The 14,313-nt window shown below is 47.6% G+C and overlaps 1 protein-coding gene across 2 annotated transcripts in view; it reads left to right on the plus strand.

Moving 5' to 3' along the window:
- LOC125945148 (transmembrane protein KIAA1109 homolog) overlaps positions 1-14,313 on the plus strand; it is a 303,684-nt gene that overhangs the window by 276,819 nt on the left and 12,552 nt on the right. For both annotated transcript variants that reach the window (XM_049666733.1, XM_049666732.1), the window contains 2 exons: positions 1,521-1,845; positions 2,080-2,181. In XM_049666733.1, the coding sequence (XP_049522690.1) occupies positions 1,521-1,845; positions 2,080-2,181 (427 nt within the window). The remainder of the gene's footprint in view (positions 1-1,520; positions 1,846-2,079; positions 2,182-14,313) is intronic.

Below are 14,313 nucleotides of genomic sequence, written 5' to 3' on the forward strand. Positions count from 1 at the left end.
TTACGCTGTACTGCGCACAGCAGTAATCCATGCTTGTCGGGTATCTGTTTCGTGCATCCCGTTGCGAGTCGGTAGAATTTCACTGCTGGAATCAACCCCTTCGTGTGTGCATTGCTGGTTTGGGATTCAACAACACAACAGCAACTACCAGCCTTCCGTAGGAGCGCAATCACAAACAAGAGATGTTTTGCACGCAGACTAAGATACTGCGTGAGCGCGACCTTACTGGCACCTGACGGGAAGTGGAGGAAATGTGTACCGGAAATTTCTACCACCTGGTGTCTTTAACGTGCACCTAAATATAAGTAAATGGGCCTCGAGAATTTTGGCCCCCATCTAAAATGCGGCTGCCAAATTTGTTGCTTCATTTGTTGCTTCAGAATGTGCCCGCATTCTCGCTCAAAACCTCAGAGTGTCAAAGCCTTGACAAACACCGTGACACATTTTTTCATATGCAGACATGATTCACTGTAAAATACCAACCCAAACGGAAGTGCCCAGGAATGAAATTGTGATAGTAGCACCGGTTTCTCGAATCACGTGAGCGTGAAGCGACGAGAAAAAAGGGTGGTTAAGTGGGCGGGGGGGGGGGGGGGGGGGGGGGAGGAGTGTTGCGTCAAAAATTTTCGGGGGGGGATTGAACCTCGCCCCCCCAGCTACGTCCCAGCCCCACGTCAGGATATGGGGGTTGCCATCAGCGTTTTGCCTCGGCACACCGAGCCCTGCGGTTGGCCCACGCCTGCCCATCATAAGCTCGAGGAAACAATAGCCGACAACCACGTGTAGACTCGGAACACATTTATTACATTTGCAACTAACATTTCAAGCAGGTCAGCTAGCTGTAGTTTACATCACTGAGGGTTCCCTTGAAGAGAATAATACGCTAGGTTAAGAAGGGCTTCTTACTTACCAACTTGGGCTACGGGCGGCTGCATCGATTTCCGCCGGCATAAACGCGGTTGACTAACCATGTGCGGGAAAACAGGAGCAGCGGCGGAGACTTCTATCCTAGCCGTTTGCTGGCAACCAAAGAGGCTCGGGCGATCTCGGAGGTATCTCGTGACACACTCAGTGGCGCTGATAGCACTTGCGATTCCTGTGTGCCGCCCGCGATTGAAAGGTTTTTCTTCTCCCCAACCTGCTGGCACGCGTGCGCCCGACACGACGTTCATCGCGTGTGCAACAGTCATGGGACCCGAGGATTTCCACAGTGTCCAAGAGTCAAACAACCTAGGTAGCTGCTGGCTTTGCCACGGATCTCTTTTCTTCGCTTATAGCAGCGAACACCACAGCACACAGCAACACAGGGACACCACAGAACAAGGATGAAAGCAGCAGCCATAGGTGTAGCCAAGCTGTTGGGCAAGAAGCTTCGTATTGCCACATCGTCACCAAAGCGTCCGTATATGCTTTGCAGTAAGTTGATAGATGACGCTCGACATTTTGAGTATCCCCTATTGGTATAGTGGTCACATTATCTAGAGTACAGCTGGCAGTTCCTTCGTGCACTTGGTTTACAGGCCTGACAGCCGTTCCCGAGAGGCAGCTGATGACACGACTGATCGTAGACGTAGCAATGGCTCAGCTGTGCGGCGTGCTGTGTCAACGGACTCCACACACTCCTCGGAAGCATTTTTTTCTGCTGATGAAGATGGGGCTGCTGCAGGGCGTTTACAAGACGATGGTGATCAAAACTCGGACAAGAGGCGCCGGTCATTTTGTGTGCGGGGCTCATCTTCGGCCAGCTCCAGTCTTGACCGGCGACGCCATGCCAAGGAGCAGGACCCTGATGCTGACTCCAACTCGGTGTCAAGCACATCTTTTCTCTCAGCTGTGTCATCACAGGTTTGATTGAGAACATGTCTTTGCCTTTGATATTAGGTCTGAATTTATTTGAGCTTGCACATCAGGACTCGTTGCCTAAGTGAAACATGTCTCTTAGTAAAATGTGTATATCAAAAGAATCTAATAGGCAGCCCATTATGGCTTTGTGCCATAAACCAAAAAAGGAAATGTTGATGTTTAAGTAAACTTGCTCTGCAGGCAATTTTGATAAAAGTGATATTATGTGTTCTTCAGGAGGATGTTACCCTTGTGAACCTGCACCATCAAATGGATCGTCCAATAACTGAGTCGCCTCTGCTGATGGCATGTTACGCAGCCCATTTGTCACAGTACCAGGTATGTCTTCTTGGGCATTGTATACTGAGAACGTATGTTCCGCAAAGCATTATGGTTGAATAATAAAATTAAAAAAAAACATTGATGAGAAACATTGCATGATACAGTTAAAATTACGTATAACAAAGTTGGTAAATTTGTCTATCTGCTTCGTTATATTGAAATTTCATTAAAATGAAATTTGACCTTTTATGCAAACATGTACAGTACCCGATGATTATTTTTTACACAGAAGTGGCTGGAAAATTTTCTAAATTACCTGCGAATCTGAGAAAACAATTGAATGAAAATAAAAAAATCATTTTATTGAATTTGAGAGCCAGCGACCAAAGGTACGGTTTGTGGGGACTCAGGAATGCGCCGGCACCATTGCCCGGGCTTCGCCTGTTCTGCCATCCCTGCGCCTTTCCCCGGTCCCCACTCGCAACCGGTTTCAGCGGTGGCGCTTCACTCGCGTAAGTTTGCGGAGGGTGGGGGGGGGGGGCAGTGCCTCTCGCTCGAGCTGTGAATAGTTGCGCTCCGCCTGCTTAAACGTTTGTGAGCAGAAACCGATGGGCCTGTGAACATTACTGTTCGTGTGAAACAAGACAGCTCCCACACTGTACAGAGACACGTCACATTAAAGTTTAAGTTCCTTCGAACGGTCAAAATGAACGAGAACCTTGGCTGTTTTAAGACTTTGCTTGGCAAGATCAAACGCGAGCTCTTGAGGCTGTTTCCACTGCCAACGTGCATTTTTTTCAAGCAGCTGATATAATTGACCAAGTGTGGTTGACATGTTCAGCGGAAACCTCGCGTGAAAAGTAATCATTCCCAAAAACGAACGTAGCTCGCTGACATTAAAGGGGCTCAGTACGTGCATGATGGCGTCAAGGTTTTTCTCTGTCGGATGAAGCCCGTCACGATTGATGTGATGCCCTAGATAAGTTACGTTTTTCAGCCTTTCGCCGCTGTCACTCGCTCTTTCGGAAATGAGCACATCGTCAAGATAAGCCTGTGCTCCTGGAAGGCCAGCCAATACCTGATCCATTTTTCTTTGGAATATTGCGTGCGCAGAGGCTTTCCCGAAAGGAAGTCTGTTGTAGCAAAATAGCCCTTTTGGCGTATTAATGACACAAACTTTCTTCGTGTTGTCGTCTAGCGCCACCTGATTGTATGCATCCCGTAAACTCAAAGTGCTGAAATAGTTCTCATTGTGTGGTTGTGCAAACATATCCTCAACGATTGGCAATGAGTATTGCTCAGTTGCGCATGCTGGATTTACTGTGGCCTTGAAATCGCCACAGATTCTTACTGCAACGTCTTTCTTAAGCACTACGACTATGGGCGTTGCCCATTCAGAGTGTGCCACCGGCGACAGCACGGCCAGAGAAACTAAACGGTCTAGTTCAAGTGACGCTCGCTCATGTAGCGCGTATGGAATGGGTCTGGCCTTAGAGAACTTGGGTATGGTGCCTTCCTTCATGTGCAGACTGGCTGGAGGGCCCTTGATTAGCCCCAGTTCCTCGGAGAACACATCGTGGTAGTCGTTGAATATGCTGTTCACGCTCGATTCGATTGGTTCCTTTGTTGACGCTGAGTCTTCTACAAAACGAACTACCGGAGTGCCTGCGCTGTTCAGCTGCTGGATTAAATCGCGACCGCAGAGGCTTGGTCCTCTACAGTCCAACACGGTCAGCACACATTCCACTGTCACCCCCTTATTAGAAACCTGGAGCGCAAGCTCCCCAAGTACTGGAAGACGTCCTGTGTAGCAGGATAATTTAAGACTGGACAGTTTCAGTTTCAGCCATTGGTCGTGGTGCTTGTCATACGGTTGACATGGGACGACTTCCATTTATTTATTTATTTATTTTACAAGTAATGCCTGCCTTGTTACCAGGCCTTAGGCAGGAGTGGGCGTTTGAAACAAAACACGAGTATGAGATATGATCAAACAAGATAGCAGACACTGAACAAGAATCTGCGTAACAAACAACACAAGAAAAACCTTTTAACAATCATGATTTGACGGGTAGAGACGCGAGATGAATGCTATGGTTTATTCACAAAGTGCAGAAAGATGAAACTGTTGGGCAGTAAACAGTTGTGGCGGGTAATGCGTTCCATTCGGAAATCGTACACGGGACAAAAGAATTTTCAAATGCATTGGTCCTGCAGGAAAAATCTCTAACCTTTTTGTTGTGATAAGAGCGTGTGCAGCGGTGGCTAGCCAGTAGAATATATAATGTTTATCTATTCCTCATTGATTATTATAGAGTGAGAAGAAAAATTTCATTCTGTCCCGGTAACGCCTGTGGGGATTGAGGGTTGCGCCGGCGTCATTGCCCGGGCTAACACCTGTTCTGGCGTCCCCCGGTTTTCTCCTTCCCCCGGTTTTCCCCGTCCTCCGCGTAACCGGTTCCCGCGGTGGCGCTGCGCACGCGGCGGTTGCGCTGAGGGCGGGGCGCTGACATCATGAGGCGGCCGGTTTTCGGCTGCTAGCGGCGGAGCGTGCCTCGGGACTTCTCTCCGGGACCAGCGCACGGTATGTTCATGCTTTCCTCTCGTCCGCCGACACCTTTGTGACTAGGACTGGAGCTCGCGCACGGTGCCTTTGCCCGTGCGGGGAGCGCGTACTTTGTGCTGAGCCTTTCCTGACGCTAAGCCCACGAGCGGTGCCATTAGTGCTCGCGTGAGGTCGTACCTCGCCGAACCGCACTTGCCGAAAGCCTAAGCCGAAGGATATTGCTCGTGCTCTCACGAGTTGACCCATTGGTTATCGCCAGAGCAAGTAGCATAGCCGCCGGGACTTTTCCTAGCGGCGTGTCCCAGCTTGAGCCTGTGCTCTCGCCGCGACGTGCTATAGGCGCCTGTTATTGTATTTTCGCCCTGGTGCGGGACCCCTTTGGCTCCCCGCTGCGCGGGCGTTCGTGCAGTGCTGGTGCCAACGGTTTCATAAACGGTTTCCGTCAACTCAGGGCTTTGCTGTGTTTTTGCGTGCGTCGCTCGGTAGCCCCTTTGCGGCCTCTGAGCTCGCGCGCGAGCGGTGCTGGAGGCGAGGGCTGACGCGGCCCTGTGGCTCGCTAAGCTCGAACCCGCGGTGGTTGGTCTCCTGTGAGACACCAAGAACCCACACGCCTTATTGCGAGGTTTTTCATTTCTGCAGCTTCTAGAAGAGATGATGGGGATGTGCGCCAGCTGTAAGAATTGAAAATAAACCTAGCTGATTTTCTTTGGACTTTCTCAATTTTAGTGATGTTGGTTTTTGTGTGCGGATCCCAAACAATCGCAGCGCATTCTAGAATGGGTCGGATGAATGTTTTAAATGCGAAAAGTTTTATTTCAGGTGAAGCGTTTCCTATTGATCGCCTTAAGAAGCCTAGTTTCTTCATTGCTTTATTATGAATGTATGTTACATGTTCATTCCACCTAAGATCTGATGTTATTACTACTCCCAAGTATTTGTATGTAGACACGACAGATAAAGACAGGTTGTTAATGCTATAAGTAAATGTTTTGCGAGTAATGGTCATTGCAGCAGTCTTTTTGAGGTTGATAGTCATCTGCCATTTCGAGCACCATGTTTGTAATTTAGACAGCGAGGTCTTTAAAGCTTCCCGATCATTTGAATTCCATATTTCGTTATATAAAATACAGTCATCTGCAAAAAGCTTTATCTTGACGAATATGTCACTGATGACGTCGTTGATAAAGAAAAGAAAGAAGAGCCGCCCTAACACTGATCCCTGTGGAATACCAGAGTCTACAGTTGTGGGTGTCGAAGCTACATCGTTGATTTGAACACATTGGTTCTGTAATGAAAGGTATGCTTTAATCCAGTTAACTAAGGTGTCGTTCTGTAAAATGGGTTTAAGTTTAAGCAGTAATTTGGTGTGAGAGACGCGGTCAAATGCTTTTTCAAAATCGAGAAATATTAAGTCGATTTGGCTTTGTCTATCTGCAGCTGTCGCTAAGTCGGGAACTGTTTCTGCGAGCTGAGTTATGGTAGAAAATCCTCCCCGGAAACCATGTTGTCTTGCGTCAGTGATTGCGTTGTCGTTAAGAAAGGTGGAAATGTGTTTGAAAATCACGTGTTCGAGGGTTTTTGCTCATGTGCAGAGTAAAGATATTGGCCTGTAGGATGTGAGGAGAGACAGATTTGCTGTTTTTGGTATGGGGATGACTTTCGCGTATTTCCAGTCGGTTGGTACTTCCGCGCATGACAGTGATTTCCCCTTCCGCACGTGACGTACTTCCGCGCGTGACGTACTTCCGCGCGTGACGTACTTCCGCGCGTGACCTTTCCCCTTCCCTTCATTCAAACTTGACCCCGCCGCTTGCTGCAGCTGACCCAGCCCGCCAAGCCGGCAGTCTCCTTTTCCTGTTGATGTTGCCGAAGAAAAAACATTTTTTTTTTCAACGTGCTGGCTGCGTCACTCTCTGGTTACTGCGCAAATCTCTGCGTTTCACTTCACTAACTTGACACTGTGACGCTATACGACGCTACGACGCCATCGTGTCGCTCGCTCTACGTTTCCGACGCCTCGCGCTTGTGCGAAACGACACGCGTCCAAACATCCAGTACCTGGTGTCACATTCGAAGGATGAGTGCTTCGACAAAGAAAAGCGAGATATTGACCTTGTCTGCAGTTCCCTTTAAAGATAAGCCCGCGCGGGCGCACACTTTTTCCACATCGCAGATCACTTTCAAGATACGGCGGCCGCCACTAACCTCCCTTTCTTGCCTCCCCCGCCGTGCCTAGCGCGGAAGCGCGCTTCCGTCCCCCTCCACCCCTCCCTTCTCCCTCGCGCGCGCGAGATTGAGTCTGACCCCCGCAAGCATTTAGTCGCACGCACAGCGTGCGGCGCGCGGCGACGATGTTGCCGTGTTTAGACTCTACCCGGAACCTCAAAGCGACGTCCACGGCGACGGCACAAATGCACTTCGCAATAAAATGGGCTTTTGCGCGGTTACTACTCCGACAGCGAATTCGCACCCCCTACCGGCAGCTTCTCCGTGTTACCGGGAACTTATCTCGAAGGCCATTCCTTTGTGCGCGGCTATCGGCAGGAAATACGTCATGGTGGCCATGTGGTAAGTTCACTATCGCTGGCGACTGTCGTCCGGGCGTCGCAACTCGTGAATTGAACGTCTGCGCGCATTAGATTTTGCCGATTTTGTGCCTGTGCGTGTAGAACAAGAAAAATATTACGTACTAACCGTTTGGTGGGCAGTGAGCGACTAAGGCTTTAGCGGTCAGCCAATACATGGGGTTCATTGGGGGCTGGGTGGGGGAATCTTCGCAACTAGGTTTAAACCACAATTACGCATTAAGCAGGTACGTATTAACGAGGTTTGAGTGTACTATCCTTACTTCGTATAGCTGTCTGCTAATTTGCTGTCGCAATCGCAAAGAACTTAGCCTTTCGGGCGAAACTGGGACTTTTTTGTTCATCGCAACTTTAGTGTACTGGGACTAAATCTTGTGTGATAGTACATACAGTAAGCGTTTCTTCTTCCAATTTTCGTGCCGAACCTGCATATAACGAAATCCTCTGTCACGATCGACGACACGCCACACATTCGTCCCGAACTTATCCTTTATTATCCACTCCAACCCAACGCACCACACCACTCACGTTCCCCCATTCACCTCTCTGTCCCCCGCACACACTCACTCTCGCCGTTGTCTTCCCCGCACTCACGCCACCTCTAATCCGCTCCATCAACTACTGTTGATCCCGCGCTTGGCCTCCGAGAACCGTGGCTCCTCATCGCGTGTCTTGGGCTCGCTTGCCCCGGCCCTTGTGCGTCAGAGTGAGTGTGTGCGGGGGACAGAGAGGTGTATGGGGGAACGTGAGTGGTGTGGTGCGTTGGGTTGGAGTGGATAATAAAGGATAAGTTCGGGACGAACGTGTGGCGTGTCGTTGATCGTGACACCTCTTTATAACGAAATTTTTAGGGACTTCGTCAATTTCGTTATATCCAGGTTTAACTGTATTAAATTCATGGTGATGTCTGGTGGTTGTAGATGTAGCGGGTGCATTGTATTTGCTATGTAGGGGGAATCGTGGGGAGGTAATTAGAGTATAAAGAAACTTCAAAGATTCAACATATGGGGGTTTTCCCCAACCCATAGCGCGTATAATCGCAGCTACGTAGGGTTCGGGCGAATAAGGCAACAAGCGAGTCAACTCAACAACGTTCATTGCTGTTGGCAATAAAACACACATGCAGAGGGAAGTCCGCTCTGTATAATAAGTAATAAATGGGCTTGAAGCCGGATTACAGGAGACACATGAGAGTCGCGCATCCCCACAAATGTGACGACGAGAAGAGAGACTGGTAAGTTGAAGACTGTGGGGTCTCATATGCGCTCTTGAGACAAAGGAACGACAACACAGTAGTGCAAACAATCAAAAGGGCATTTATTGCACCTTTCATACACTAATACATGCTAGCCGAATCACTATGTATAGAACATTCACATGGGCGTGCGACAGATCAAGGAACTGATAGCGCGATTGATTGATAGCGCGATGATAACGCGACTGGATAGCGAGCTAATATGTTCGCCCGATGGTATCACGCCATCGCCTAGTCATTCACGTGTACGGTAATGCGAACGGTGGCATATTCGAACGATCCGTGTTCGTCCATACTGGTGCCCTGCTCCTAGCCACGAGAGACCGTCTCGCAAAGCGTAGATCGGCGCGCGCGCGGGACGTCCGCATAGCTCACTGTCCCCAACCCGAAGAGGAACAGCCTTCTGCTTTTTGCACCCGCGTAACCCCCCTGCCGTCTGGTGGCGTTAGCAGCGCAACACTAGCGCCATCTCTCGTAGTAAGCTGCAACTCCGCTGCCGTAAGCTACGCGGCGAAGCTGGATTACAGGAGACGGGAGCCATGCGGGGAAAACAACATCAGGGGACGCGTGAGAGTCGCGCATACCCACACTGTACAATTGAGAATTTTATTTATTTATTTTATTTATTTACCAAATACTGCAGGCCCTTTAGTGGGCCCAAGCAGGAGGGGCATAAGAATACAATACTGCACAATGAGAATTGCATCGCAATGACAGCAATAAACAAGAACAAAAAAGAACATGAGCACTTATTTACAGTGGGGCATGTTAGAGCAGTAACAGGAGAAAACTTATACAAATGCAAAACATGACTATGGATAAGAAACAATCAATTTGTCAATAGAGTCGATGGACATAATCGCATCAGAAGGCAGCCTGTTCCTTTCTTCAATTGTGCGTGGATAGAAAGAATACTTAAAGGCGTTTATTCTGGCGTGGTATGGAGTTAGGGACTGATCATGATGATACCTTGTATGACGGGTAGTGAGGGGCACAAGATACGGATAAGGACTCATAGAAAGTTTATTGTTCTTTAGTAAAAATAGAAATTTGAGTCTTTGGATTTTCCTTCGTGCTTGAAGTGGTGGAATGGCATGTTCTTTCATTAAAGCGGAGGGAGAGTTGGTAGTACGGTATTTGGAAAAAATGAAGCGTACGGCTTTCCGTTGGATTGACTCCAGTGCCTCAATATTCTGTTTAGTATAGGGGTCCCAAACTGAACAAGCATACTCTAGTTTTGGTCTGATGAGACTATAGTATGCTAAATGTTTTACCCTGGAAGGAGTGTTTCTTAGTTTATGGCGGAGAAGCCCAAGTTTTCGGTAGGAGGACGAGCAGACATTCGCAATATGATTGTTCCAGTTTAAGCTGTTTGCTATGGTAACACCAAGGTATTTATATTCATTAACCTCTATTAGGGGATGTGATGGAAGGGTGTACGCAAAGGAATGCACAAGTTTTTTATTAGTAATCTTCATAAAAACTGTTTTTTCGGCGTTAAGTTGCATATCCCAATTACTGCACCACGTGTCAATTTTCTGGAGGCTAGAGTTAAGCAGAACTTGGTCATGAGGAGAGTTAATTTCGTTGAACAGTATGCAATCATCAGCAAACAGCTTAATCTGAACCGGTTCGGTTATAATACTGACAATATCATTTATATATATCAGGAATAACAATGGGCCCAGTACACTTCCTTGAGGGACACCTGAAGTAACTGGTAAATCATTTGAATGATGACCATCAATATTAACGAACTGAGTGCGGCTGGTGAGATATGACGAAACCCACGTGACTACAAATTTAGGAAGTCCAATTTGTTCAAGTTTGTATATTAGTTTTGCATGGGATACAACATCGAACGCTTTTCGGAAGTCTACGAAAATGGCATCGACCTGCCCTGAGTGGTTAAGCACTGATGCAAAGTTGTGTATAACAGAAGTAAGTTGGGTCACAGTGGACAATCCTTTCCTAAATCCGTGTTGAACAGGTGAGAGTAGACCATTGTCATTAAGAAATTTAGTTATATAGGACGCTAAAATATGCTCTGCCAACTTACAACAAGAGGTAGTGAGTGAGATGGGACGATAATTAGAAACCAACGTCCTGTCACCCTTTTTAGGCACAGGCACAACGCAAGCTGTCCTCCAATCAGAAGGCAGCTTTCCTGTGGCAAATGAGGTGCGAAAAATTATAGCGAGAAATTTTGATATTATTTCTGCATAACGGCGCAAAAAGATGTTTGGAATTCCATCTGGACCAGGAGACGATTTCGTTTTAAGATTTAACAACATTGAAGTTAATCCGGGCAGTGGCACGATCCCTGGGTCAGGAAAACGAAATGCATCACTGCGAAATCTGCATGGATTCGGAGCCGTAAAAACACTATGAAAATGTATATTAAACTGTTCAGCAATGGTAGTCTTGTCCACAAGTAATGCGCCTTCGTGCATAATTTGGTTAATAGGCTTTTTCTTTTCCGCTAAGTAATTCCAAAATTTTTGGGGGGAGTTTTGAATAAACTCCGGCAGTGTGTGCTCAAAGTAATACCTTTTCGCAGTCTTTATGGTTTCAGTAAGATTCAATTTGTGGGTTTGAATTATGCATCGATCGGTTCTACGACGTTTCATCCGTTTAATTTTTCTAGTGAGATGTATGATTTCTCGATTAATCCAAGGATTTTTTTTACATGTTCTCTTTATTTTTGTTGGGACGAAGTTTTCTATGCAATGGAAGCAAATGTTCTTGAATTTTTCCCATAGTTCAACAACGTCAGAACCATCAAAACTGTCAAGGCAGTACTGCAAGTAATCTAATACACTTTCATCATTTGCATGTGAAAAGTCTTTGAATGAAACTGTTTTAGTGGTGGGCTCTTTGTTCATATTACGCATAGGAAACGAAACGTAGACCATGCAGTGATCTGACAAACCACGTTCAACTGATACTGATAAATTTTCAATGGAACGACTCAAGAATACAAGGTCAAGCACTGAATAAGAATCACCTTGCACACTTGTTGGTTTACAGACAACTTGTTGAAGGTCGTGACAGAGCATTATATCGCATAATTTATCAGCATGCAAGCCAAGGCCGGAAGCTGGAGATGGGCGTTCCCAGTCAATTCCTGGCAAGTTGAAGTCGCCCGCCAGAATAATTTTTTCGCTCCTAAATGTAGACATATGATCAGCAAGATCATTTAGGAATATTATTGGTGAATCTGGAGGCCTGTAAGCTGTGAAAATTAGGAAGGAATAACCGAAACATGATGCTTTTAAAGAAATAGCTTCGTGTCCGGCGATTGCTTGCATGCCGGTAACATCACAGCCATGTTTTACAAGGACCGCAACCCCTCCCCCTCGAGAACATCGGTCACAGCGAAATACCTGATAGTTGGGAGGAAAGACGTCTGCGTCATCAACCTCTTCACGTAGCCAGGTCTCAGTAATTACAATTATGTGAGGATCTTATTCAAGCAATATAGCCTCTAGTTTTTCAGTTTTGTTTAGGACACTACGTGCATTGATGTTTAATAACCTAAGGGTTTGGTCATTGGGAGTCGCAAGTCAAGGTGCTTGAGAAGCACTCTGGCGGCTTGGTAGCTTCACTCGTCTATTCTTGACATCATCCCATGCATATAGTGTTCCATTCACAAGCAGTTTATCGTTTAATAAGATTACTTTCTTGCCTTCCTTTTTTTCTTTCCTAGCACTTTCCCACAATAGCTTGCGTTTTCTAAGTGTGTTGGGCGAGTAGTCACTTTGAAGGGATATGTCTTTGCCTTTAAGTTTATAAGCATTCTTCAAGACTTTCTGTTTTTCATTATAATTCTGGAAAAAGATAATGACTGGTCTTGTTCTTCCTGGTTTGCCAAGCCTGTGAATTCGTCCTACAGAGGAGCAGGGAACACCAAGTTTTTTGGAGAAAATATCGTCAAGAACTTTTTTTTAAAGAATATCCTCATTCTCATCGGGTTCCTCTTCTATTCCGAACACAAGCAGATTTGATCGCCTACTTCTATCTTCTAAGTCAGTAATCTTATTCTGAAGGGAACTAACAGTCTGCTCCAGGGTGTCTATTCGCGTAATTTGTTTTTCCAATTCCGAAAATCTAGAGCACAAATCCTTTATTGTCCGTTCGACACTCGTCTGTTGCTCCCTGAGCGCTTTTATTTCAGAACTTAATGTATTCTGACCTTCCACCAGCTGCTCCAGCAATTCACGAGTAGCTTTGTCAGGGCCAGGGTTCAATTCGATATCGCCACAGAGCAGCAATTTGCACATGCAATGTACATCAGAGGCAATTTCCAAGCTCTTCCGTGGGCACGGCAGAATCAAAAAGCATAGACAATCACTCTTGATAGTAGAACAATAGCCACCAACCTGCACAAGGCAGAAGAACGGCCTGTTAACCAACATGCTCTTGGTCGATGCGCCGTGCCCACTGAAGCGGAACCGCTGCGGGATGTCTTTTATAGCCTGGTCTGCAGAGGTCACGTGGTGGCTGAAGGGTGGCGCTCCTGACGTGAAGTTGCCGCGCAGGTGATGGTGCATCATAAGCGACAACGGTTGCCAAAGGCACGTGTCGACAGCATACGCATCGATGATGCTTGAAGTTCCGCGGAGATTGATCAATACAACCTGCACAAGGCAGAAGAACGGCCTGTTAACCAACATGCTCTTGGTCGATGCGCCGTGCCCACTCTGGGCACGGGCCAGGAATCATGGCCTAGCAGAGATAACGACAGCCAGTGTATATTGGGGACATTAAAATCACCCATGCATATTAGATTTGGTGAATGCGGTGCTACTTTTTAAATGATTGCATTCAAGGTAACCATAGGGTCGGCGATCAAGTTAGGTAGGGGGTAAAAGACACCAACAAAAGTAAATGACTCAAAATAAACTTTACACTGAACCGACTCAGTTTGAGATGGAGCATGAAGCACAGAAAATTTTAAGTCGGACTATAAATATTGCCACCTGTAGGTAGTGGGTCGAGGGCAAGAGTGGGTCGAGCCCAAGAGAAGAAAGAAGACCGCGCGCCCCCTTCTCTGCTCGAGCCAGCCCCGACGGTCGCGTCTTCCGAGAGCCAGCTGCTCTACGGGTTATTAAACCTTCAAGTCCACTTCTAGAGGCTCGTGACAAACTGGTGGAGGTGCTGGGTAAGCGTCCTCACGGATGTTGCAGACCCCTCCAAGGATCCGCGCTACGAATCCAGTGCCTGTCGACACTCCCGTGCATCGGGCCAGCCGCAGGATCAGGGGACTGTCCCCAGAAGTCGTCGAGGCTACGGTTCCCACCACATCGACCGGTATGACCAGCGCCACCCTTCAAACCGCCCCAACCGGTACGGGAAGCACGATGTCGAACCGTTACACACTTGAGAGCCCACGGATCCCAAAGACGTTTCATGGCACAGTGTTCGAAGACGTCGAAGACTGGATGGTCGAATACGAGCGCGTGGCCTCCGTGAACGAATGGAACGACACGGAAAAACTCAGACACGTCTACTTCTACCTGGAGGATGGCGCGCGTACGTGGTTTCAGAACCGCGGCGGGCTACTGCCGTCGTGGCGCGAGTTTTGTCGTCAGCTCCTGGAGACCTACACCAGTTCTGATCGCCACGAACGAGCGGAACGAGCGATTCAGGCCCGTGTCCAGTTGCCAAACGAAACTGTGACCACGTACGTCGAAGACATGACGCGCCTCTTCCGACGTGCGGATCCAAGAATGACGGAGGAGAAGAAGTTACGTCATCTGATGCGCGGGGTCAAGGAGCAA

The sequence above is a fragment of the Dermacentor silvarum genome, chromosome 4, assembly GCF_013339745.2.
Source record: "Dermacentor silvarum isolate Dsil-2018 chromosome 4, BIME_Dsil_1.4, whole genome shotgun sequence".
NCBI lineage: Eukaryota > Metazoa > Arthropoda > Arachnida > Ixodida > Ixodidae > Dermacentor > Dermacentor silvarum.